The sequence below is a fragment of the Homalodisca vitripennis genome, chromosome 5 (assembly GCF_021130785.1).
Source record: "Homalodisca vitripennis isolate AUS2020 chromosome 5, UT_GWSS_2.1, whole genome shotgun sequence".
Lineage (NCBI taxonomy): Eukaryota > Metazoa > Arthropoda > Insecta > Hemiptera > Cicadellidae > Homalodisca > Homalodisca vitripennis.
The window spans coordinates 182,036,199-182,060,252 of record NC_060211.1 but is presented as its reverse complement, the minus strand read 5'-3'; the positions used below and the strand labels follow the sequence as shown (position 1 = coordinate 182,060,252).

General features: G+C 34.0%; 1 protein-coding gene across 2 annotated transcripts; it reads left to right on the top strand.

Annotated features, from left to right (window-relative positions):
• The first annotated feature begins 516 nt into the window (after nt 1-516).
• On the top strand, nt 517-23,714 carry LOC124363281. 2 transcript variants are annotated; one of them, XM_046818493.1, is made up of 8 exons: nt 517-966; nt 4,797-4,982; nt 7,072-7,169; nt 11,870-11,894; nt 12,284-12,346; nt 19,392-19,472; nt 19,894-20,136; nt 21,866-23,714. In XM_046818493.1, the coding sequence occupies exons 2-8, from the start codon at nt 4,935-4,937 to the stop codon at nt 21,872-21,874; spliced, it is 567 nt and encodes a 188-aa protein (XP_046674449.1). In that variant the 5' UTR covers nt 517-966; nt 4,797-4,934; the 3' UTR covers nt 21,875-23,714. The 2 variants fall into 2 exon arrangements, with proteins under 2 accessions (XP_046674449.1, XP_046674450.1); XM_046818494.1 differs by lacking the exons at nt 517-966; nt 4,797-4,982; nt 7,072-7,169 and adding an exon at nt 11,344-11,494.
• The last annotated feature ends 340 nt before the right edge of the window (nt 23,715-24,054 follow it).

Genomic DNA, 24,054 nt, shown 5'->3' with positions numbered 1-24,054 from the left:
TCCACAGCAGGTCTTGTCACTAATTACCGTAGAAAATAAACTGAAGCCAGAAAACCTCAATAATATTTTGTTTTTACACAACAATATAAAATAAATATTCATATATTTGTCTTTATTGCTTAGAACTGTAACTCTTAAATAATATGTATTTTTAAATTTAATAATTATACAATTAATTATACATTTTTTCAAGTATTAAAATTTGTAATTATTTTTTCAAATTATGAATCTCCCCTAAATTATTCTTTTCAAAGTCTCCATATATATATTCATTTTAAACCTCATATGAATACGAATACAGCTCTTGGATATTTTATTTGAATACTATTTGTCAGAATAAACGAATACTCCAGGTTTGAATTCAATTCTTCCAGAGAAATTGTATTCATTTCAAAAGTATTCGAATCCATTTTGATGTATTCGAATATGTGAATACTCTGGCTGTATTCGAATACTACCCTTCGATTCTCCCATCACTAGAACAACCCTACTCCTTCCATTCAGTGGGCACTGGGACTGAGAAGTTGGCACTTGGCAGTGGCTTCTAGGTTTCTGAATACTGAATAGTTGCACCTTGTTATGACAGTTCAAAATGTTTGACGTAATTGAATATCCCAGGAGTTGTGAATTGCGGTCGGTAATACGGTTTTTGTTGGCTAGGCACAATAAACCAATTGAGATTCATCGGCAACTTTGTGAAGTTTATGGGAACAATGTAATGAGTGAAGGTGTAGTGCGTAAGTGGTGCGTCCAGTTTAAAAATGGAAGAACCAATGTTCATGATGAGCGTCGCAGTGGTAGGCCTAGTCTTGTTAGTGATGAATTGGTGGCGAAAATCCAAAAAACAATCCGTGAAAATCGTCATTTCACTATTACGGAACTTTCAGAACATTTCCCCCACATTTCACGTTCTCTAGTTCATGAAATTTTGGTTAATAAACTTGGTTATCACAAATTTAGTGCGAGGTGGGTTCTACATTTTTTAGGTGCCTGACAACTATACTTTGGTTGACGTATAATAAGCGGCCACCACCATCAAAATCTATTTAGGGTACCAAAGAAAAACTAAACTAAAAAAACATAGTGTAATGATAGTTTAGAAGTGACTAAACTATCAATACACAAACATTCTAATTTTATTATATTTAATAATAGGGCCTAATTAATATTACCAGCTCATTAATGTATTGTATGACTTGTGTATTGGTTTAACTGCTCTTTAATATCGTTCCAAATTAATTCATAGTAAAATCATGTGTATGTTATTTGAATAAGGGTAGGGTACGATAAGCGGACCCGGTTTTTATATCGAAATTGGCAAACGCTATTACTTAATCATAACCATCGATATAATAAATCGATACTGATTAATTATTTTGAACTATTAACTTAAATTATCTATATCAACAGCTGTAAACACTTTCAAATAATACACGTAGGGTAATATTTCAATTTTACACAAGTAATTTTGAGTATTAAAAATGGCAGTCAATTTTAGAAAACATTGCTTTGAAAGATAATAAGACGTGTTTTTCATGGCTTCAATATGTTGGACTCGTACAGAAAAACCCATTATGTGAAATTTGTGAGAAAGAACAACTGTAACTGTGAGAGGAGCAAATATGGTCGTCTTCAGTTTTCCTAATTTTGTTTATAATAATAATTTGTTTGATCACTGTAAATATTAAATTCATATTGTAATTTAAAACATGATTGTTATTGAGGACTATAGATACTTTTATGCGAATATTAGGTATCGATGACTACATTATTCGATATAAAAAAACCGGGTCCACTTATCGTACCCTACCCTTGAATAATTTTAATAGCCACAAGTACAATGTCAATGTACAAGTGTTATTTATGTTGTGGTAATGCAGCCACTGGCTACAGTATAATAAGAGGCCACCACCACAGTACAATCATGTTTATGATTAAACTATAAAAACAAAAATGTTGACACGAATTACGTGTAGGCCGCTTATTAAAGTCTATTTAAATTATAATATAATTTAGCTGTTTTAAATTTAAAATATTAAAATTTATTGATGAATAAAAAACTATCTATGTTATGTGTATCTATAAAACGTAACAAACAAAACAGTTTAACATTTAGTTACTTTTTACTGTTTTTAAGGATAAATGTGTGTGACAGCTAGTGACACAACACATATACTAGTGGCCATTACTCAAATACCATATAAGCGATAGTGATTATACATTGTTTGAATTAATTTGGAACAATATTGTTATTTAATACATTAAAAAGAGCTGATAAACATTAGTTGTAAATTTTTTAACTGTAATTAAAATGTTTTTGTATTTGATAGTTTAAGTATTTCTAATCGATAATTTGGTACACTGATACGATTGCAGTGGTGGCATCTTACTATACTGCAGCCCAGCCACTATATGTCCAATGTTTTTTTGTTACATTTTATAAATATAGCCTAAATAATTTTTAATCATCATTACATTATTACTTTTTTAGGTATTAAAACAGCTGAACTATACTGTAGTTTGAAATAGGCCTACCTGTAAAGTAATTTGGTTCAATATTTTGGTTTTGGAAGTTTAGATTATCATGAATATTGATAATTCGATTGTGCTGGTGGCCACTTATTATACCGCAGCCATATTTTAAAATGAAACATCTCTAATAAATTTACAGCCTAAGGGTATAAAAGTATTTCAGGCTTAACATTATTCATATGGGGCTAAAATCAAGATGGTCATCAGTAACGCAGTAACTGGTCAATTTTAGAATTAGTCATTTCAAATATTTTAAAACATAAAGTATTTTCAGTTTTGCAAGGAAATTATGATATTAATTAACTGATAGGCATATGTGTTATTGTTGATGTACATTTATGAATTTTCTGAATTTATTTCTATGAAAAATAGTACTAAAACCGGGTAGCGGTTTTTTTATATCGAAGAATGTAATCATCGATACCTAATATTCGCGTCTCAAATCCTAGACTATCAATCTATATAAAGTATCTATAGTTCTCAATAACAATCATATGTTTTAAATTGAATATGAATCTAATATTTACAGTGATCAAACAAATTATTATAACCAAAATTAGGAAAACTGAAGACGGCCATATTTGCTCCTCTCACAGTTACAGTTGTTTCTTTCCCACAAATTTCACATAATGGGTTTTTCCACACGAGTCCAACATGTTGAAGTCATGAAAAACATGTCATCGTCTTTCAAAGCAATGTTGTGTAGTTTTCTAAAATTGACTGTCATTTTTAATAATCAAATGTTACTTATATAAAATTGAAATATTACATTAAGAGTATTATTTGAAAGTGTTTACAGCTATTGATATAGATTATTTAATTTAATCGTTAAAAATAATTAATCAGTATCGATTGATTATATCGATGGTTATGATTAAGTAATATTGTTTGCCAATTTCTATATAAAAAACCGGGTCCGCTTATCGTACCCTACCCCTAAAACAAATAAAATTATACTTTTGTAGCAATAATGCATAAAAAAATTCCTCCAGGATCCATCTTTTTATGAGTTTTAGAAAATGTTATCTTGGGAACTAAGCCAATTTGTATTTGCTTTTTCGTGTTACTTGTGCTAGCTATTAATAGGCTGACTTATCCTTGAATACTATTATTGACTTATGGGACATTCTGAATATGAAACAGTACTTAATGCTTGTGTGTACCTTAAGTTTCTCATACATATGGTATAGGAAATAATTCGGTGGCTGTGTTCAAAATATTAATTTACATAGAAATTAAGGTAAATTAGTGCCACTTAAGTAGAAAACCCATTTGTATTAGCAGGTTATATGGATTAAAGCATCAGTAGCAACCAATGACACATTTTTATTCAATTAGGCATGTACAAGTATTTTAAATAGGCTTTAGTGATATTTATAGCTATTTAAATGGTTACAAATTAAACTCCCAAGTCAACAAAAGAAGCTTATTTAAGAGTCAATTTTGATATGCAAGATTTGAGTTGAGGGGTGGAACCCATAGTTTATAATGGGAGGGGGAAAGGTTATATCTACCTCTTCTTTTATGAATATTAGGCTATACATTAAAAGTACAGGGAGTTTGGAGATTGTAGACTTACTTTAAAAATAATTGAATGGATTTAATCACATAAGACAGTTTTCTCTAGTCTTGTAATATTTATTGTTATTTCAGTTGTAATGATACATAAATTTGTTTCGACCCAGGTGGTGTCCAACACGTGTATGATGAACCCATGAGTGTAACCTGAAGCCAATTTGCATTGTTTAAGCACATGTGAAAAATTCTTTAATTGATGTTGGAATTTCTTCCAAAAAAAGAAAACAAATGTAAATCACACCAGTTTTTTTTGAGGTCGAAATGGAGGATATGAAAAGGGTTAAAAATATGGAACAAATACTTTTTTCTCGGATCTTTTTGTTCTTATCTTTACACACTTAACATTAACCGTCAGACACATAAATAATAGTTACATCACCATCTACTAAAAGTGACCACATTCAGGCAAATCATTTGTTTGTGACGTAGCTGACATCGATTCAGCCTTTTATTTACAGATATCCCCTTTGACTTTGTATATCAAACAAGAAAAATTCAACAATGTGGCCTTATTTATTTAAATATGTCTTAAGGTAAATTATCTTAGAAGGCTGTGACTTTGAAATGAAATAATGATTAACCTTAACCAACGAATGCTCTACTACCTTAAAATAAGACAGTAGAAATCAATTAGTAATACTACAAATATTGCAATGCACATAGCTTTAACTTATAATTCCCTTCAGGTCCAGTGAAGAAGAAGAAGAAGATCTGAACTCAATATTCCTGCTGATGACTACAAGCGCAAGCAAGGAAGTGAAGCATTTTCGATCAAGCCGAAGTCGTCTGTTGACGGTGCAGAAAAGCTGCAGGGAGGAATCTATATGCAGAAAAATGGAATTATAAAGTCCAAGCAAAAGGAAAAACTATATGTGAGTAACTGTAAAATTTAATCTCCGTACTACAATGCGTATTTTAATCATGGTATTAAATTAAAAACATATGCCCTGACAAATTTTATCATTTGGTATTTTAACCCTTTCGTTACCCTTCTGTTTCATACACCCTTTAAAAATGGTGTGACTGATGTTCGATTGACTTCTTAGATGAAATTTCTCTACTGACTCCACGAAAAACATAGTCCTTTTCTCAAACAACAAAAATAGGCTCCCGTTTTTCGGTTTGGATCAATCACTGGCAGTTGGCAGCACTGATTCAGAACGTGTGAAAACGGTCCGGCTTCTGTGCCGTACCTCCACCACTGAACGTCAACCTGCAAACGTGAGACGTATACCATCGCTAAAAGCTAAAACCCAGCAACTCATATTGGGCCCAAAAAAGGAACAAACTGTGCACCTGCCTAACGTCCAAGCAGCATCAGAGGCAAAGTACTTGGGAGTGACAATAGATGAAGATCTCAAATGGACAACGCACATTGACAACCTGTGCAGGAAATTAGGTACTGGACTGTATGTTGTTAAAAGAATAAAATCAATAAGTGATGTACCCTCTGCAAAAACAGCCTACTTTGCTTTATTTGAATCGAACCTTCGCTATGGTCTCCTGGTCTGGGGTAATTCATCTGCAGGAAATCTCCAACATGTGCTGGTAACACAGAAAAAAAGCAGTGAGAACACTTGCTGACTTACAGCCAAGAGAGAGTTGTCGACCAGCTTTTATCAACCTCTCAATTCTGACGGTTGTATCCTTGTACGTGCTGGAGGCAGTAACCTGTGTGCACGAGAGAGGTTTTCCCAGAGGATGTAACACACATCATTACAACACAAGACGAGTGACAGATTTTCATCTTCCTGGGCATCGACTTTCTCTATTTGAGGAGAAGCCCTCTTACATGGGTTTAAAACTGTGGAACCACCTGCCAGAAGACCTGAAGGGACATGGTGCGGCAAAATTCAAGAAGGAGGTGAAGCTGTGGCTGCTGCAAAATCCATTCTACTCGTTAGAAGAATACCTGAACAGAGAGCAAAACTAACAACCAAACTGGACATTTACCTGTAAATTCATTGTTTGTAAACTACGCAATTGTATTTATATGATCTGTAACAAATTTTGACGAGTTACAATTCTCAAAGAATTTGTAAATAAAGAATTTGTCTATTGTCTATTGTCTATCGCTTGTGCTGCCTGCAGTGCTGTGCCTTCCATATTCAGTTATCGCCTAATTCTTTGTTGAAGCAAGATGAGTTTCTCCTGTTGATTTACACGTCACTAAACATTGCTATAGCATATGATGGTTATAACTACTCGCATTGATGGAACTCACGTTCATGTGTAGGTGTTCCATGTGTGCTTGGGTGATTCACGTTGTTTTGTATGCCTCTAGGATGTAGCATACTGAGTTGCAAAAGCAATTACCTAAGTACTCGCATTGTTGGGACTTATGTTTTCTTTTCCAAAAGACGATACCGTAAAGGAAAATGACTATCAGCAATTCATAGACAAGACTTTCTGTCGTCCGAATCATCGACCTGGTTTGTTTTTTTCTCCTATAGTTGCTGTTTCTGATGTTTTTTTTGTGCAATTTTCTTTTTTATGTTGGCAATTTTGAGTGTGAACAGTGTGCAGCTGTGAAATTTTGTTTTCTGCTTGGTAAAAACGTCATTGAAACTGTTTTAATGTTGAACACAGTGTACAAAGATGCCACTGCGGGAAAAACTCAAGTTTACAAGTAGTTATCTGGGTTTAAAAATGGTGACATGTCTATAATTGATGACAAGCTTCATCCCAGATGTACATCGACTGCCTGAACAGATGAAGATGTTCAGAAAATGGAAGAAATTGTGCTTTCAGACCGTCAACAGAAGCAACGGTTGCACAAATTTATAAAGTATAATAAAGAGTACTTTGAAGGGAATACGCTTTTTGAATAAAAAAAAAATTAAATACAGGGTGATTCATGAAGTTCTCCCCCCACTTCTACAGCACATTGTACTAGTAAAAATAATTTCAATTTTTTTGGTACCCCCTCGTATAGTGAGTGACAGTAGTATTTTGTTCCAGGATAATGAAGTGGAAAGCAAGAAGCGGAAGACAACCAAAAGTGATCCTAAAAAAGGTGTTTGGAAGAAAAAGACTACAGCTGCCACAGTTGGAGATAGGTAAGGACAGTGAAGTAGCTGTGCTCACACAAACATATTTTTTTATTTTTTGGTAATACTAAAATTTAATGAGATTTCTTCATTGAATAATAAGTCAAAGTCAAAATCTCTTTATTTACAATTTTCATTGAGAAATGTAATGGCGTCAAAAGTTACAATGGTTATGGATAAAGTAAAGGTACAATATATCATTCGTTTCGGTGTATAGAAATTCTTCCAAGGTGTAGAAAGGTCTGGTCATTCCCGTTCAGTGATGTCTTCAAATTCTTCCCCTTCTGAGCCTTGATGTCGACTGGTAGAGCATTGAACAGCTTTCGTCCCATGTAAGATGGCTTCTTTCCATACAGTGACAGATGGTGCGCTGGCAGGATGTAGTTACCAAGCATGTCGAGTGTTATGGTGGTGTACATCTGTTCCTCGAGGGAGTTCATTCCTATCGGCGAAAAGGACCACTTCCTGTATGTATAGAGCCATAACCGTCATGATTCCAAGATCTTTGAAGCCTTCACGACAGCTGTCCCTGGGCCCCAGACCTTTGAGAGTTCTTATAACTTTTTTTCTGAACAATATGAACTCTTTGTAAGTTGGTAACAGTTGTGCCTCCCCATACAGCAATTCCGTATCTGAGGTGGGATTCGAAAAGGGTATAATAAGCTGTTTTTGCTGTGTTTATGTCGCTGATGTGGTGAATTCTTTTGGTGACAAAGAGGCCGGTGTTTAACTTCTTGCACAGGTTATCAACGTGGTGAGTCCATGAGAGAGTTTCATCTATTGTCAGTCCGAGGAATGTTGTGTGTGATTCTATGTCAACCTCTGGCAATGCAATAAATTAAAGACTCGAGGACTGTAAGTTATGTAATGTATAGAAATTACTAGATTCAGCAACCAACAATACAGTGTTATTTATTGGTTTACAAATTGTCCTGTGTTGGTGGAAAAATGGGCTTATATTGAACTATGATTATGGTTTAAAAAGAAAAAATTATTCTTGACACTATGTCAAAATAATGCACTTATATTATAAAATATGTTGTCCACAGGAGATTTTATGCAAGAAATTCCATTTTAGTAACATGAACATTTAATCAAGTTTGGTATTAGGTTTAGGATTGATTTTTAATTTTGAAGGGTAAATTTTAAAATGCAAAATAGAAAATTTTAGATTTTTATGTATGTATAAAGAGGAGGAAGAAAATAAAAAAGACAATGATCTTATTCAAACTTTTGCCAAACACACTTTACTTGAGATATCTGAGTTTGTTCATTTTAAAACTATTCTGGGTGTACAGTTAATTCCTCCTATTAATAAAAAAAATATTCTCTAACCTCCTATAAAACTTATTAATTTTTTTAATTTTACTAAAATTGAATTTTCTTGGTAGAAACCTGTTGATGAAAAGTTTTGTAATAATAAATGCATAACTTATGACACAGTGATAAAAATCTAATTTTTTGTGTGTAGATTTCTACCCCTATATTATGGCCTGAAATTTTCTATACCCTGTACAGAGTAGGGTAACATGTGTAATACAGTGTGTCCATGTACATTCCTGTACCAGCTATTGTATTAAGGTCAGCATACTAAGTTAAGAACGAAAGCATTCTGTAAGTAAAACTGGAAGTTATCCCTTACCATTTACATTTCTTCATGCATATTCTGATTGTTGCTCAGTTAATTAAGATTTATTTCCCAACATTGGTGTTATCAAGGAAAACTGGATAAAAGTGAGTAAAGATCTAACAAGAGAAAATTATATGGACTGTTTAAAAACAGAGAAGGAGCTAATAGCTACAGTTTCAACTTTCACATGTAAGATGAGTAATGTCCTTCCTATGAATTACATGTCCTGGAGTCATCCAAATAAAAACCAAAGTGACAGCCATAGGCACATGTATTCTTCACAACGTAAAAACTACAAGGTTAGTTTTATTGTGTTCACTTTGATCTGAAAATCCTGCATTGCAAAGTAAAAATGTAGATTACTGTCAATAAATACATTAATATTTTAGTTTCATCTTACATATATTGAAACAAGCTTAATTAGTGGTGTATATGATATTAGTTTCATGAAAAAATATTGCTATTGGTTATAACATCTTTGGCAGTAATTGTCAATGCCAAATATACAACCCTATGCCTTCAATATCTTAAGGCATCTTCTTTACATTGTTTGACATCACATAAAGTCTTGCCAATAATATAAGAAAGGGCACAAACTCTATATGAATAATTTTGGCCAATTTCAATATTCACAACATTTTGTAACATTTTATAAAAATGTTATCCATAATAAGCTTGTAAATTTCCTTATTCCTATAAATGTCATCTTTAAAGTCAATATGGTTTTTTTAAAAGGCAAATTGGTGTATGTGTTCTTTAGTATGATGCATAGTTTTCCGCTTTATTCATCTGTAGTTACTATATTGTTTTATCACTTATAATAATCCCTTGTTTGCGCCCCATAAGACCTAAAACCTTCTCCCTGCTCCCCTGGACCTGGACACATCTGGCCCATTTGCAAAAGAGGCCCTAGGTATATTTCTTATCATTGTTATTTTAAATGATAAATTTTGAAAAAATCCAACCTCAGTGATCGGTTATTTCATTACTTAACTGGCTCTAGAGAGAGAGAGAGAGAGAGAGCGCAAGATCTGTTTCCTTTTTATATAATTTCTCTTCACTGTCAAAAACTCTTTTATTGCTAGCAAATAGTAGTCAAATTGTATGTTTTAGTAAGAAAACTGAGATTCCTTAATCCTCCACACTGCAGAACACAATATGATAGAGATCATGACTTGTTACAGCCAACACGTGACGTGCTGCGCTCTGGCATGCACCAACACGTCAGAGTCCTGCACATTAGTGAGTTCTGCCTACAGACCCTCACCTTAGGGAGCAGTGGCTCCACAACATCGACAGGCAGGACTGGACACCCTCTCGGGACAGCATGCTCTGTCAGGTACTCGTCCCATGCAAAACACACAAAGCTAGAGAAAATATGATAGACATCATGAAGTTTACGGAAGCAGAGCAGGGAAGTGCTAGTTGGTGCAATTTGTGTTTGGCTGGGTGAATTTGTCTCAGTTTCATAGCCACCTATTCAACCATTGCGCGAGTGCATACAGCATATACTGTAGCTTTACTCAAGTGGTATGTGGCTGGTCAGATCAAATACATACCAAAGTTTTAACGTTAACCACAAAATAACTAATAGAGCTAAAATTATGGGAGTTAAATTAAACTTAAGCTTGTTTATTTCTGCGTCTAGACATATAAAACAAATTATTTGCAGACATTAACCAAAGTTTTGTGTCTGTAACAATTAAAAATGTTCCGGTTTTGGCGTTTTACTACTAAACTGCAATTTGAAAGTTAAAATTATTCATTGTTAAACCTGTCATTGGAGGCCCAAGCACATATGAAAAAGTTGATGGTAAATGGTCTAATATACTAAAACAATATTTAATTTACTACAGCTTCCTCTTGCACTTAAGAGCACAAGTGGACCGTGCACGATCATTACAACACTGCCCTCAACGGTTTGCGTGTTCCAAGCAGGTGCCAACCGCGGCAAATGAAACAAAATCTATTTAATTAAGTTAAAGTGGTGTTAAAAACAGTTGTTTTAAATTGTGTTTACAAAACTCTTATGGGAGAGCTCCTACAGACTTCACACTTGGTACATAGGTTCCCCTTGGTCCCCGGAAGAACTGTTTAGATTTTGAGGTCAAAAGTTCAAAGAGCAGTACATCCGTCTTGTCTATTTGTGTGGTCATATGTTCTGTCAGGTCCTTTTGTACTTAGTTGTAATGGTTTATTTTTATTAAAATATTCTTCATTCTTCAAGAGCACATTGACAAAAAAAAAGATTATGGTAATAATGCATCTTCTTCAGTAGCCACAATGAAAGTTTACCAATAGGTTTATTGTTTTCTTTGAATTATTAAATTGGTCATTTTAGTCAAAATAATATGTTAATTTACTTTCAAAAGTGTCGTACATTAAAAGTACTGATATTTCATGTTACTTTGAAATGAGATATCATTTATGGCACCAACAAATTAATTTAGCAACTATAGTACCTAGTTTGAGTTTTTCTAAATAAGTTTTTTCATAAATACTTCCTAAAATTATTTTTGGAGTAACATTTGACTCTCTTTAAATATTTCAGATTCATTTTGAGCCAGATCTCTGGGAAGAGGATAAGGACGGCAAGAAGTCACTGAAGCCTGACGCTGTGCCCTCGCTGTTCCTTCATGGCGAAACTATCCAGTCCTGGGTTACCCTAGACAGAGAGGGCAATGTCAAACAACGTCCTTGTCAGGTTTGTTTCAGTTTTTTCTTTTGTGAAAAGATCTCCATATATCTTTTAACTCTTTTGCTGTTAGATAATTTTTTAATGATAAGTGTATGTGCAAAAACAGCCAAAGCTTTTTTTGGTTAAAAAGCATGGTTTTAGAACATTTAACATGCACTTAAAAGTTGTGTGGACAATTTAAGCTGATTATTATAGAAATTAAAAGTAATACTTAATAAACTAAAAACTTAGAGATTTAGTACACAAAAAAAGTTTTTGAAATAGTTCTATATTTGGTTAAATATACTTTTTTATTTCAATAATGAGGATTTGCTACAATTTTATGTTATTTGTAGATAATTTGTTGTCTTTCAATAAATACATATTTTTTTTTATTTTCAGGGATAGAATTACGGAGGAGAAAAAGGTAAGCCCACTCTACAACTAATTTAAGTTCTAAATAAGGATTTTAAAAAATGATATACCTGAGGTTTATGCAATTTAGGTTAGAGTGGTTACAAGTTTTAAATGCTGTCATTTTATAAAGTTTTAAAAACAGTTTCACCCATGTGTGAGCCAGTAGTGTATCTAGAATTTGTGCTGGGGGGACAGATTAAACCTTTTTTTTATTTTGAACATTACATATTGAAAATATGGAAATTGAAAGTTTCAAAATTTGTTCAATTATATAAATTTTGTCTAAATTCTGCTATTTTTTTCTGATGAGCACAAGTACACTTTGTGTATTCTTGCAATTACAAGGTTAGGATAAATTGTGTATTAGAAGTACGATGTAACTGTTTGCTGATGTTTCAGGACTGTGATGAGTCTATCGACATTGAAGAGTCTGATGTTTACATTAAACAGGAACCAGAAATCGTAAGTATTTAGTATAAAACAAATTATTGTACATTACAGATTGTTTATCTGTTATAATCAGATCAGAATGTTTACCAACAATAGATAACTGAATGTTTACTAACAATGGAGCATTTAATAAGGAGCCTATTAAAAAACATTATAGTTTTCTTTTTTAAGTTTTTATGGTATAGTAATTTTTGATATGTTTATTGAAATAACTGAATATACACAACCAAATTACAAAATAATGAATTATTATCTGGAAAGTATAAAATATAAACTACGCATATGTTTCTTGAATTTATGTTTTCATAATATAAGCTGTATCATTATTTAAATAGGTTTTTACGTACCTTTTATTGGTAATCCAAAAATAATTTTGCGTTTTCGCATTTTGATGTTACATTTTCAAACTTTTAAACTCTGCAAGTGAAACATTTCGAATGGTGATAACTTTTTATCACGAACAGAAGTGTTTGAATGGTTTAAACGATTTTTAAAGCTGCGTCCACACTATGTCGATCGACACCATTCGACTTTGTTGATCGACACCATTTCGACTTTGTCGATCGACAATGTCGAACAAGTGTGGACATGTCGCCCGACTTTGTCGAACCATGTGTGTCGAGTCGAACCGAACCCGAATCAGGTCGGTCCGGATCAAAGGCAGTCGAGTGGAAACCAGCAGTGTGGACGTGTCGCTTCGACTTCAGTTCGACTTTTTACAAAAATGAATTTTAGTGACGAAGAAGTTATAAACTTTTATTCTTATGTATCGGGATCGGAGTTACCTATGGAACGCCAGTGACCCGAATCACAAAAATAAAAATAAAAGACATGACGGACTTATGGAAATGGCAGTGTCGTTCGGTATTGAGAAACAAGAAGTGGAAAAGAAGATAAAAAAATTTACAAAGTCAATTTGCCAGGGAAAGGAAGAAAGAAATAGATTCGAAGAAGACAGGTTTGGGTGCTGAAGATACCTACAAAAGCAAATGGTTTGCTTACAAAAGCCTCATGTTTTTATTGGATAAAAACAAACCGAGAGACACACAGGATTCAGAGGTAATTTGAAATCTATAGTAAAAAAAATCACCGAAATGGAAAACTACTGCTGAAATATATTATAATTTATTTTATAACAATAAATTAAAACTTTTTTTATTTAGGGAACCGGATTTGTAGGGATTTAAATATTTTTTTTCTACAGCTCGTAGACCGTTCCTTAAAATTTCATTTACGTTTCATGCAATTCCGTTCCTTAAAATTTCATTTTACGTTTCATGCAATTCCGTTCCTTAAAATTTCATTTTACGTTTCATGCAATTTAGAAGCAAATTAGGCTTTTTTGTACAGGAATAGTTTTAGGAAACATTAATTTCATAAAATACTCTGAACAACGGCGACTGCCGTAATTCTGCTAAGAAGATTTTTCCTGGAACCTCTCCCCTTTTTTGTTGTTTCTTTACCATCCAATATTTTCCAGTTCTCTAGATCATTTTGCATTAACATATTATTGGCCGTTTTATAATTTATAAAAACAAACAAAAATGTCAAATCATTTATCGTATTGGAAGTGCAAATTCCCCTGCTGGAGAGAGAAAATATTCTGCAAACTCATCTCTAATTTTCTGAGCATCAGTACAACTTCTCCTTGGGACTGCAGGCAAGTTATTTATTTGGCTGGTGGCTGGATCTCGCCTCCATAGGCCTGGAATAACTTCTCCTGTCTCAGATAATTCTGTGTCCAACATCCCCGCTGGGCAGTAAACATTTCTTGATCCGCTTTTCCTCAAATAGTTATGCAAATAAATAGCAGCCAATGTCACTTTTTGTTGCTGTATCTGGTTCCAATAACATTGCTTTCCTGAATACACGAAAACTGGAAGACATCAAACCAAACACATTTTCAGAAACTCTTCGAAAAACCTACTTAGTCCGGTAGTTGAATATCCTTTGTTTTGTTCGCTTATTGTGCGATCCGGAGTACGGCTTCATAAACATTAGGAGTAAGTTTAAAAAGCTTCGTCTCCCACAAAGACGTAGGTAATTGGAAGGCTTGAGTGCGGTAAAGGGCTTGGCGAGGGAAGGTGCATCGTGTTGTTATCTAAACATTTATTAAAAAACGTATTATTGAAAACTCCACCGTCGGAAATTCTTCCCTGGCAGCCAACGTTCACATATATAAAATTGTAATTAGCATCAACTACAGCGAGTAAGACAATACTAAAAAAAAAAACCTTGTAATTGAAAAATTCCGAGCCGGAATTTGTTGGAGCTTGAATGCTTATATGTTTGCCGTCTATCGCGCCGACGCAGTTGGGAAAGTTCCACTTGTCGTTGAAAATTTTTGCAACATATTCCCATTCCTCTGCATTTCGTGGCATCTGTAAAGAAGTAAAAAAAAATTAATCAAAATATTTTATTTATTAGGAAAAATAATAAAAATTGCTTTTATAACAGGGGATCTATATAACTGCATTTTTAAAGGGTTCACAAGATCAAGAGTTCGAAGAAGTACTGAAGGAAAATAACGGAGAAAGAAATGTGGGCCAGGCAGAGAAATCAAACGCAGAGGAAAATAATGCAAGTTCAAGTAAACCGCTTAAATCAACATTTACCTCCCCCAAAAAAACCAATCACAAAACGTAAAGTAAGTTCGAATTCTCCTCCGATCATGAATGAGGCGGTTAACATATTGAGATCTATTCAGTCAAAGAGAAAAGACAAAGAGAATATGATTTATTTGGAGAACAGGTAGCTATTAAGCTAAGAAACATTTCTTCACCACAAGCAAGATTTTCCGCCCAACAAATAAATAATTAATAAAATATTATTTGAGGGAGAGATGGGGATGTCAGCTTACTCATACAATGCCCCGCCCGTTTTCAATCAACAACCACCAATGCATACATTACCAAATCATATTTATCAACCCCAGTTATCGCCCTATTCATCAACTCCATCTCTCCAACATCAATCCCACCATATTGATCTACATTCTTTTCTGCCTCACAATCCCCTGCATCCACTCATTCTGATCCCATAATTGATAACTCGGAAGGACAAAGTGACTTTTACCGAAAAAGAGCTCAGCAATTATATTAGATCTAACTTTATATTTAATGTCGACTTTTTTATTTGTATACTTTTCCTTTATTCTTTCCCTTTATTCTTTCAAAAATCTTTTTCAATTTATTAATTTTAAACTCTTTTGCATTTCATATTTTTAAACTTTTTCTAAATCTACATCTTTGAAATGTTCCTAATTTTATATTTTTAACCTTTTTATAATTCTATCTTTTTAAAATGTTCCTAATTTTATATTTTTACCCTTTTTTTAAGTCTCCCTTTTTTAAAATGTTCCTAATTCCATATTTTTAAACTTTTTTCTAATTTAATGAGTTGAAACTTTTAAAAATTGTTAAATTCTTTCTAATTCAATGTGTTTAATGTTCTGACGTAATTTAATTTCAATAAAAATAATAAAATAACAATTGTGTCAATTTATCTTACCTTGACATAATCCTGGAGCGCTTCTATCAGGGCATCACTAACTTCTGGAACTATATATGAAATAGCTTGTTTTGATATCTTGAAGAGGTAACTTAATGAAGTGTATGAATATCCAGTTGCCAAAAAACGAAGCGTTACCCCAAGGCGCTGGCTGACTGGAATTGCTTGCCTGAATTTCGTGTTTTTTTCGATTAATCTTTGGTGCAATCATATTTAACAGATTTTCAAAATCTGAAATTTTCATTCGAAAAAAAATTTTGAATCCGGCATTACATCGGTACTCCAAATTGAGCTCGTCTACATCATCCAGTAGTAAATCTTTAATGAACTCCTCAGTGCTGTACTTTCTTCTTCCTCGAACAAGGCTAGGTCGTACCCAAAGCCTCCTTGGGCGGCGACGACGGTCCAGCTGGGTTAGCAACTGTGGCAATGATAATTGCAGTAGCAGCCGCCACAGCATCTTCTTCATCACTCATTTTTTTAGTTATAAGTAAATTAAAACCACTTCACTAATCTACGAGATGAATGTCGCTCGACACGTCCACATGTACTGGCCAATGTGGACAGGCCGAAAGTCGAACGTGTCGATCGACAATGATGATTGTTATTTTTATACCAATGGGATTGTGCACATTGATTGGGTACCAGAGGGACAGTGAATCAGCATTCTACATAATTGTCCTGACTACCTTACATGAGCATGGAGCGTGGAGAAAACTGAATGCTTTGTTAAAAAAACAGTTCATCATAGTTCTTCCACCTGGATAAAGCTCAATGTTTTGTCAGTCAAGACACTTTTAGCCAAACACAACGTCCCCATCCACACTACTCACCTGATTTGGCTATCTGTGATTTTTAATTATTTCTTAAAGTCACAGCTTTGAAAGGAACGAGACTGTTGCAGTAGTAAAAGAAAAAACAACGGAAGTCATGAACAGGATTTCGGAAAACGATCTGCAGCATTGTTACGCACAATGGAAGGTGGTGTTGAGTCCAAGGTGGGGAGTACATTGAGAGGGATAATATTAAACATTGAGGGGATAATATCAAATTGTGAAAAGTTGTAAATAAGATTTTCTTCAGCCGCAGTCCAGTTTTTTTTTTATAGCCACACCTCGTATCTGTTGTTTAAAGATTACGTAAGATCATTGATGAAATTGAAGATAGCTGATGTAGATTTCCCCTGGTGGAACCCATTTTGCTTGGTAATGAGAATATTATTGATATTTTAAAATGCCAGAAGTTTCTGATAACTTGTTTACAGGTCAGGGAAGTCATGGAAAAGTCAGGGAAAAAACAGGACTGGAAGTCAGGGAATCCGGTCTCAAGTCAGGGAAAAGTCAGGGAATTTCGACGTTGGTCAGGGAAAAATATAAAATCCCTTTACACAAATAAACTTACTGTGTTGTAAAAGATCGTTTAAGTCAATCTTTTTGTACGTGTTAAACTGTGTTCACTTTATTTTTTGCTTTTTTATATTTGCCACCCTGTTAGCCTCAACACCACTTTTTTTCCACCCATTAATTGTCAAAAACCCTGGGGATTGCGTCGAAAACAGTCAGGGAAAAATGAAAAATTTGGTCTGGAAATCAGGGATAAGTCAGGGAATTTCATTATTGGACTCCTGTAGCAATGCTGATAAAAGTTATATGCAGGACTTTGGCTTGATCTGAATTTCATAATTTTCTGTTTTGGCTTAATAATATTACTTCAAAATATGTAAATTTTTCAACTTTTCCAAATTTATTATCACCCAATTGTAAATTTATATTATGTTCTTATAAGTTTTCCTAATTTTTTCTACTTATTATTATGAATTTGTTGATTATTAATCAACTCCAAACCGTACATTTGATCATTCTTTAATTGTTATTTTGTATAAAACAGGAGATATTTCAACAGTATGTCTATATCTCTGATATTTATAATGTTTCAAATAATTTAGTGAAATTGGTGTGCAATGGAGTGAATGTCCCTCTTACCATGTGTCTAAATGCAATGCTTAAAGAGGGAATCTTTCCTAGTAAATTAAAAGTGTAAAGGTTGTGCCAATCTTTAAGAAGGGTGATCATAGAAGTGTTAAATCGTACAGGCCTATCTCTCTGGTACCAGTTTTTTCTAAAGTCTTTGAAGCCATCATTAAAACCCAGGTTAACTTATATTTTGAAACAAATAATCTCTTTAGTTGTAGTCAGTTTGGTTTTAGAGCCGGGATGTCGACAACCGATGCAGTTGGGGGACTTGTTTCGGGCGTCTTGGCTGGTTTCGATGCAGGCTTTGACACCTGCGCAGTTCTATGCGACCTCTCCAGGGCCTTCGACTGTGTCGATCACGACATCCTGTTGAGAAAACTTAAATTCTATGGTGTAACAGGCATTCAAAATTCTTTGTTTAAATCCTACCTCAGTTATCGGCAACAGAACATTTTTTACTAATGGCAATCTTTCCAAATCTTCTGAGGTAAAGTTTGGCGTGCCACAGGGATCAGTTCTGGGCCCTACTTTATTTCTAATTATGGTTAACGATCTTGAGTACAATGTGAGTTATAAATCAGTAATGTTTGATGATGATGTCACTTTTTTACAACAGTAAATAATCAAAATGAAAGAGTGCTTAAACTAAGATGTATGATTGATGAAGCAGATGAATGGTATAAATCAAATGTTCTGTTGTTGAATTTAGAAAAAACTCAAAATATGGTTTTCTCCTTAAGACTTCAAGCTGATTGTAATGATAATGTGGTTAATTTATTAGGTATCACTCTGGATTCAAAGTTGACCTGGCATTCTCATATAAATAATGTATGTAAAAGATTGAGCAGGGTCATATATCTCTTGTACCATTTGAGGCACTATGTAGAAAAACACTATCTTAGAATGGTTTACTTTGCCCTTTTTCAAGGTGTAATTACATATGGACTATTATTATGGGGTAACTGTAGCAGTATAAATGAAGTATTGATTATTCAAAAGAAAGCAGTCAGAATTCTCAACAACGCCCATTGTCTTGAGCACTGTAGACCCTTCTTTATTTGCAGTAAAATACTAACTGTTGTAAATCTATACATTTTATCTTGTCTACTTTTTGCAAAAAATAATGTTAATAATTATGTCCTCAATGAGCATGTTCACTCTCTTATGCTACTAGAAATTCTCACCAAATTCATGTACCTTTTGCTAGGTTTAAATAAAACTAAATTCTCTTATGAAATTGTTAGCATAAGGCTATTTAATAGACTGCACATTTCTGCTCATTATAGTAGCTTCAATAGTTTTAGAAATATTTTATATAATTGGCTGTTGAACAATCCTTTTTACAAAATTGACGAGTTCTTTAAAAGTGATATATCTAGTCTAGTCTTCCAAAGTTAGTCTGTAGGTAGTTTTAACTGTATATGTTAATTGCTTTTATTTGTATGTATCTGTATGACGTAGCCTATTGTACAAATATGTATTTAATGGCCAAATTTATGACTTACTTATGACTCTCTGCTGATATATAAAATTGTTGACTTTGGTACATGTTATAATAATCAGTGTTTGTGCAGGACGTAATGGTGAACTGCGATGAATCGTCAGATCCTTCGATGACTTTCCAGACAACATTCGTTGGGCACAAACAAGAACAGGTAAAACCTGCATTTATGTGTAAAAGTTCATTGTTTGATGACAAAATAAATTGTGAAGACGAGATAAAGACTGAAAATGGCAACTTTCAGTCAGTATATTTTGTTGGCTGACGGTGACTGTGTAATATTGTTACTTCTCCCTACTGCACATCCCTGTGACTTTATTTCACCTCAATCTTTGTCCATGCATGAGTGGTATAATCACATCCCTAAGTCAGCAGAAAGAAATATGCATTTTGTCACCCCAGTGTTCAAATTGTTTTTGTAATTGGTGTAATTTCTATACTATTCCAACCCAGCCCCCTTTCTCCCTATTTGTTAGTGTTCTACTTAATTTCACCATGTTTAATTAGCTCAAAGTTAAAGCTTTCTGGATAAAATGAGAGGGGATACCGAGTGAACATAAGCATTTTGTTGGCAGATTGATGGTATCAAACCTCCAGTCATCACAGTATCATTCCTCCACTCCTATGAACCTGAGACCATAGTTCCTGAAATTGTTCCTGTAGTTATAAAGTCAGAACCCATGGAAGAGGAGGAAGAGACGACTTCTGTTGCTGCAGATGATACCTCCAAGGATGATGAGGATGGAAGTGATGTGGCAGAGTATTCAGGAACAAGTACAAGATGGAATCGCACGCAAGGCAGAAGCATTCACAGAGTGGTAAGATATTGCTAGCTGTCCTCTACAATAATTATGTTTTCAAATGCATCGTGATTCATTTAAACCTACACACTGTGCTCTGAAATCGTGTATAAGTCTTCAGATGCTGTATTTTATACAGAAGCGATAACAATGTTATTGTACGTATTCAGTAGTTATAAAATTGTGGAAAGCAAATAACCTACTTAACAAAATGTTATGTTTAAAATAAAGTCATGAAATTGTGCCACTGGCATGGAATTACATTACAATGCTTTTGTCCCATTACTAAACAGTATTGAGAAATTTGATATAGCAATGTTTGTTCTCCACTAGTTCAGAACATTTTTCAAAATTTTAATTGGTTTAAAAATTGTTTTAAATTTTACAAGTAAAATTAAATAAGAGTTTGAAAATAACTGAGTGTACTAATCTAAAAATAATAATGAAAAAGTAAGATGTGAAACAAGTAATAAATAATCCATGAAGAGATAGACAATGTTGTCTTATCAAGATCGTCTAAGCCTGGAAAGTTTTAGTAGTAGTGTTTAGTCTCCTAAACTGGCTGGGATGGTGATAGAGTGAGTGAGTAGGGGGGTGGAGGGAGGGGTGGAGGGATGGTGGGGAGAGAGAGAGAAAGAGCTAAACTCTCGATCTTAAATTGAGTACACTCTTAACACAGTAAACTGCATTCCATCTGGAACTTTCTCAACCTTGACGGTTGAGAGCAACATTTCGAGTGATTCTCTACTGACCAAGAAACGTGACATTTTGGACTCACAAGTCTGATCCACTTGTCAGGCAACTGATGCAACTCTAGCACTTGTAGTTTACATAGCTAAGTATGCGGAGAAGATGAACCTCTTCTCTGGTCGTGCTCAAGCGTTATCGCTCACAACAGAGTATAAGGAGGGCTATGCAGAAAGTAGATTACATTTTGCTCTGTAGCCGCTAGGGGCGGACTATCACGGCCATTTTGATGTCAGGTCAGGTCGTTTCTCTGTTCAGTGGCTATCCAGCCATGTTAGTGACAGGTTACTGTCGCTCCTTGTTGTTTTACAGTAGCAGTTTAAAATTTTTACGTAATTGATTATCCCAGGAGTTGTGAAATGCGATTGGTAATACAGTTTTTGTTGGTTAAGCACAATAAACCGATTGAGATTTATCGCCAACTCTGTGAAGTTTATGGGGAAAGATGTGATTACCCATTTGCATGTCATTTCATCACTCATGTTTTGTCCATACCCTTAACAATTCTGACGATGAATTACAGCTGTTTTCACGCCTTAAGCGCTATTAAAACAAATAATAGCTTGTATTTCACTATTGGTGGGATGGAGCCATTTTATTTCACTATGTCTTGCCAAATAATGAAGTTACTCAGTGCACAAGTGTGAGGCACCTATCACTGTGGTGTTACAGCGGTAGAATTACAAAACACTACTTACTTAAAACGCATGAATTTTTCCATGTACTACTAGTAATTAAGTATCGTAATCAGTAACACAATGTATGGTGAAATGCATTAATTACCAGGCAAAATAGATTGTTTACGTTTAATGTACATAACTTATAATTAATTGTTAACTGAAGTTTTTATTTGGAGCAAATCTCTCACTGTTACTGGCAAGTAATTTAGGCAGATTGTCTTCCATTTGTGATCTAAATTTTAACTCGGATCATTTTACCTTGTTATATGGTTTGTTATATTCAATAAATGTTTATAAAATTTGTGTTTTCATATTTTCAGATGAGATAAATGGAGGAAATCTAGTAACTATGAAGGAAGAAAATAAAAAATCCACATTTGGGCTTATCTTTGGATACATTTCTGACTCCAGTGGTCTCAACTAACACGGTAACAGCAGCCAACTGGTCAGTGTTGCCAACACACAATTTGCTCCCAGCGATGACCTCTCTGTCCTCTACCAAGGTCATCACTGCACCGATAAACTCACAGACCGGAGACCCCTCGTGAACAAAGAAGTAGTATTTGGTAATGATCCCCACACAGTCCACGGCTACAGTCGGGGATGTGACGGGGGTGAGGCCTCCACAGCCTTCACTTCTCCCTGTCCTAGTTCCGAGTCCCACTCTATCCCTCTCTCCTTCCCCCACCTCACCCCAGGTCACACCTCCCCTCGAGCCCCCCTCGACGGACAGTTCAGAGACTCTCACCATCGCTTGTCTCAGTTCGACGAGAGAACCAGCCGAAGTCTTGAGGTTGGACTCAAGAAGAAAATTTTGGAATTGTTGGATGTTGTAGAGAAACGTAAACTCAACCCAGATAACCTAGCTATAGTGTATTACAATAGTGACAAGAACAGATCGGTACCTGATGAGGAGGGCGACTTGGATGTGGAGGCACCCTCAGCAAAGAAGAGAAAAAGTGGAAAGAATGCCAAAAGATAATTTCAGAAACATTAATCAAATACAAAGCATCAATGTGATACATTTTATATAATTTAAAATTTATGAGAAAATAAAGTATAAACTGTTTTGTTCTGTCACCAATTTAAATTATATTTAATCTACCAGAAAATACAACAATTTTTACAACTCTTTGCTGACAGTTTTAACCTGTCTTGCTTCTTGATTTTTCCAATTAGAATTTCAGCAATAGTCTGTAGTTACTTTATTGGTATTGGTAATGGTAAAATGTTGTTAAAAGCGTTGTGTATAGATTCTTCCTAATGGGTACAGAACCTATCTCTAATGAATAGTTCTTTATTTTCTGTGTTTTCTACTGCAATTTTCACAAAATTGTTTAGAATATCTTTTTTTATAGGGTTATTGCTCTAATTATTACTTGATGATGATACAGATCGTAATTACTGATAGGCTTCACACAACGTCACCTGACACTTGGGACTCTTTTGCATAGCCAATGAAAATTGAGTAACTATCTCATGCTGATTGATGGTTTAACCCTTTGGAGACCAGTCAATATGTCATCATCAACAATTACATTATCGTAAAAACACTGACAACATTGTTGGTATTAAATAACATGATTAAACCAGCTGATGGTGCATTAAATATGTAGGTATATTCAAATAACTTTTTAATAATAAATATAGTTCTTTTTTCGAAATTTTAGGTCTCAGTTTTGGTCTATGAACGCTTAGTGACCATAATTTTTACCTGCATAAAAATTGGGGCAAGGGCTTAACTTTATTCATTCATTACATTGTTATTACCAAAAAACTAAATATGTAAAACAGAAATTCTCAAAAATGTAGTTACGCATCTTTTTATGTTCTCAATGAATTACGGGTTTGTATGAAATCAAATAAAGTTTCCACTTTTATTTACTGAGGAGGTTTCTGGTTATATAATTCTGGAAAAAAATTGAATCTTTTAGACAAGAATTTTTGTCTTGTCTCCAAAGGTTACCTAATATTACAGTAGAATATATTTTTTCTGGAGGTAAATACCACTCTTTTATGTATTTGACTTATAAAACTCATTTACTGTAATGTACATATGAACATAAAATTTATTCAGTGTAACATACTGTAAATATACATTGTAATGTAATTCATAATGAATACTGTAAATAATTGTAAATAAAGTTTGTTACATTTGTTATTATGAGATTCTGATTCTTTATCATTACCCCGGTTGAAACTATACTGTGTATTGTTGGCCATCTTGATTTTACTTCTTGAAGATGGATTTAATAAAAGTCTTTAAATGTATAGTAAAAAGTAGATAATAACTTTGTCTTTGATATCTGCATTACAGTACTGACCAAGCACTAAATACCTTATAATTGCTAAAACGTACAGTTAAAAATTACCTTTACCTAAACTTTTAATTTTCTTATCTGGATATTTTTTGGTCTGTGGTCAATGATGGTTGCTGAAAAGGTTGTTCAAAGTGTTGTTACTATCAAGCCTATGTGATTTCAAGACTAGTTGAATACGACCAAATTTT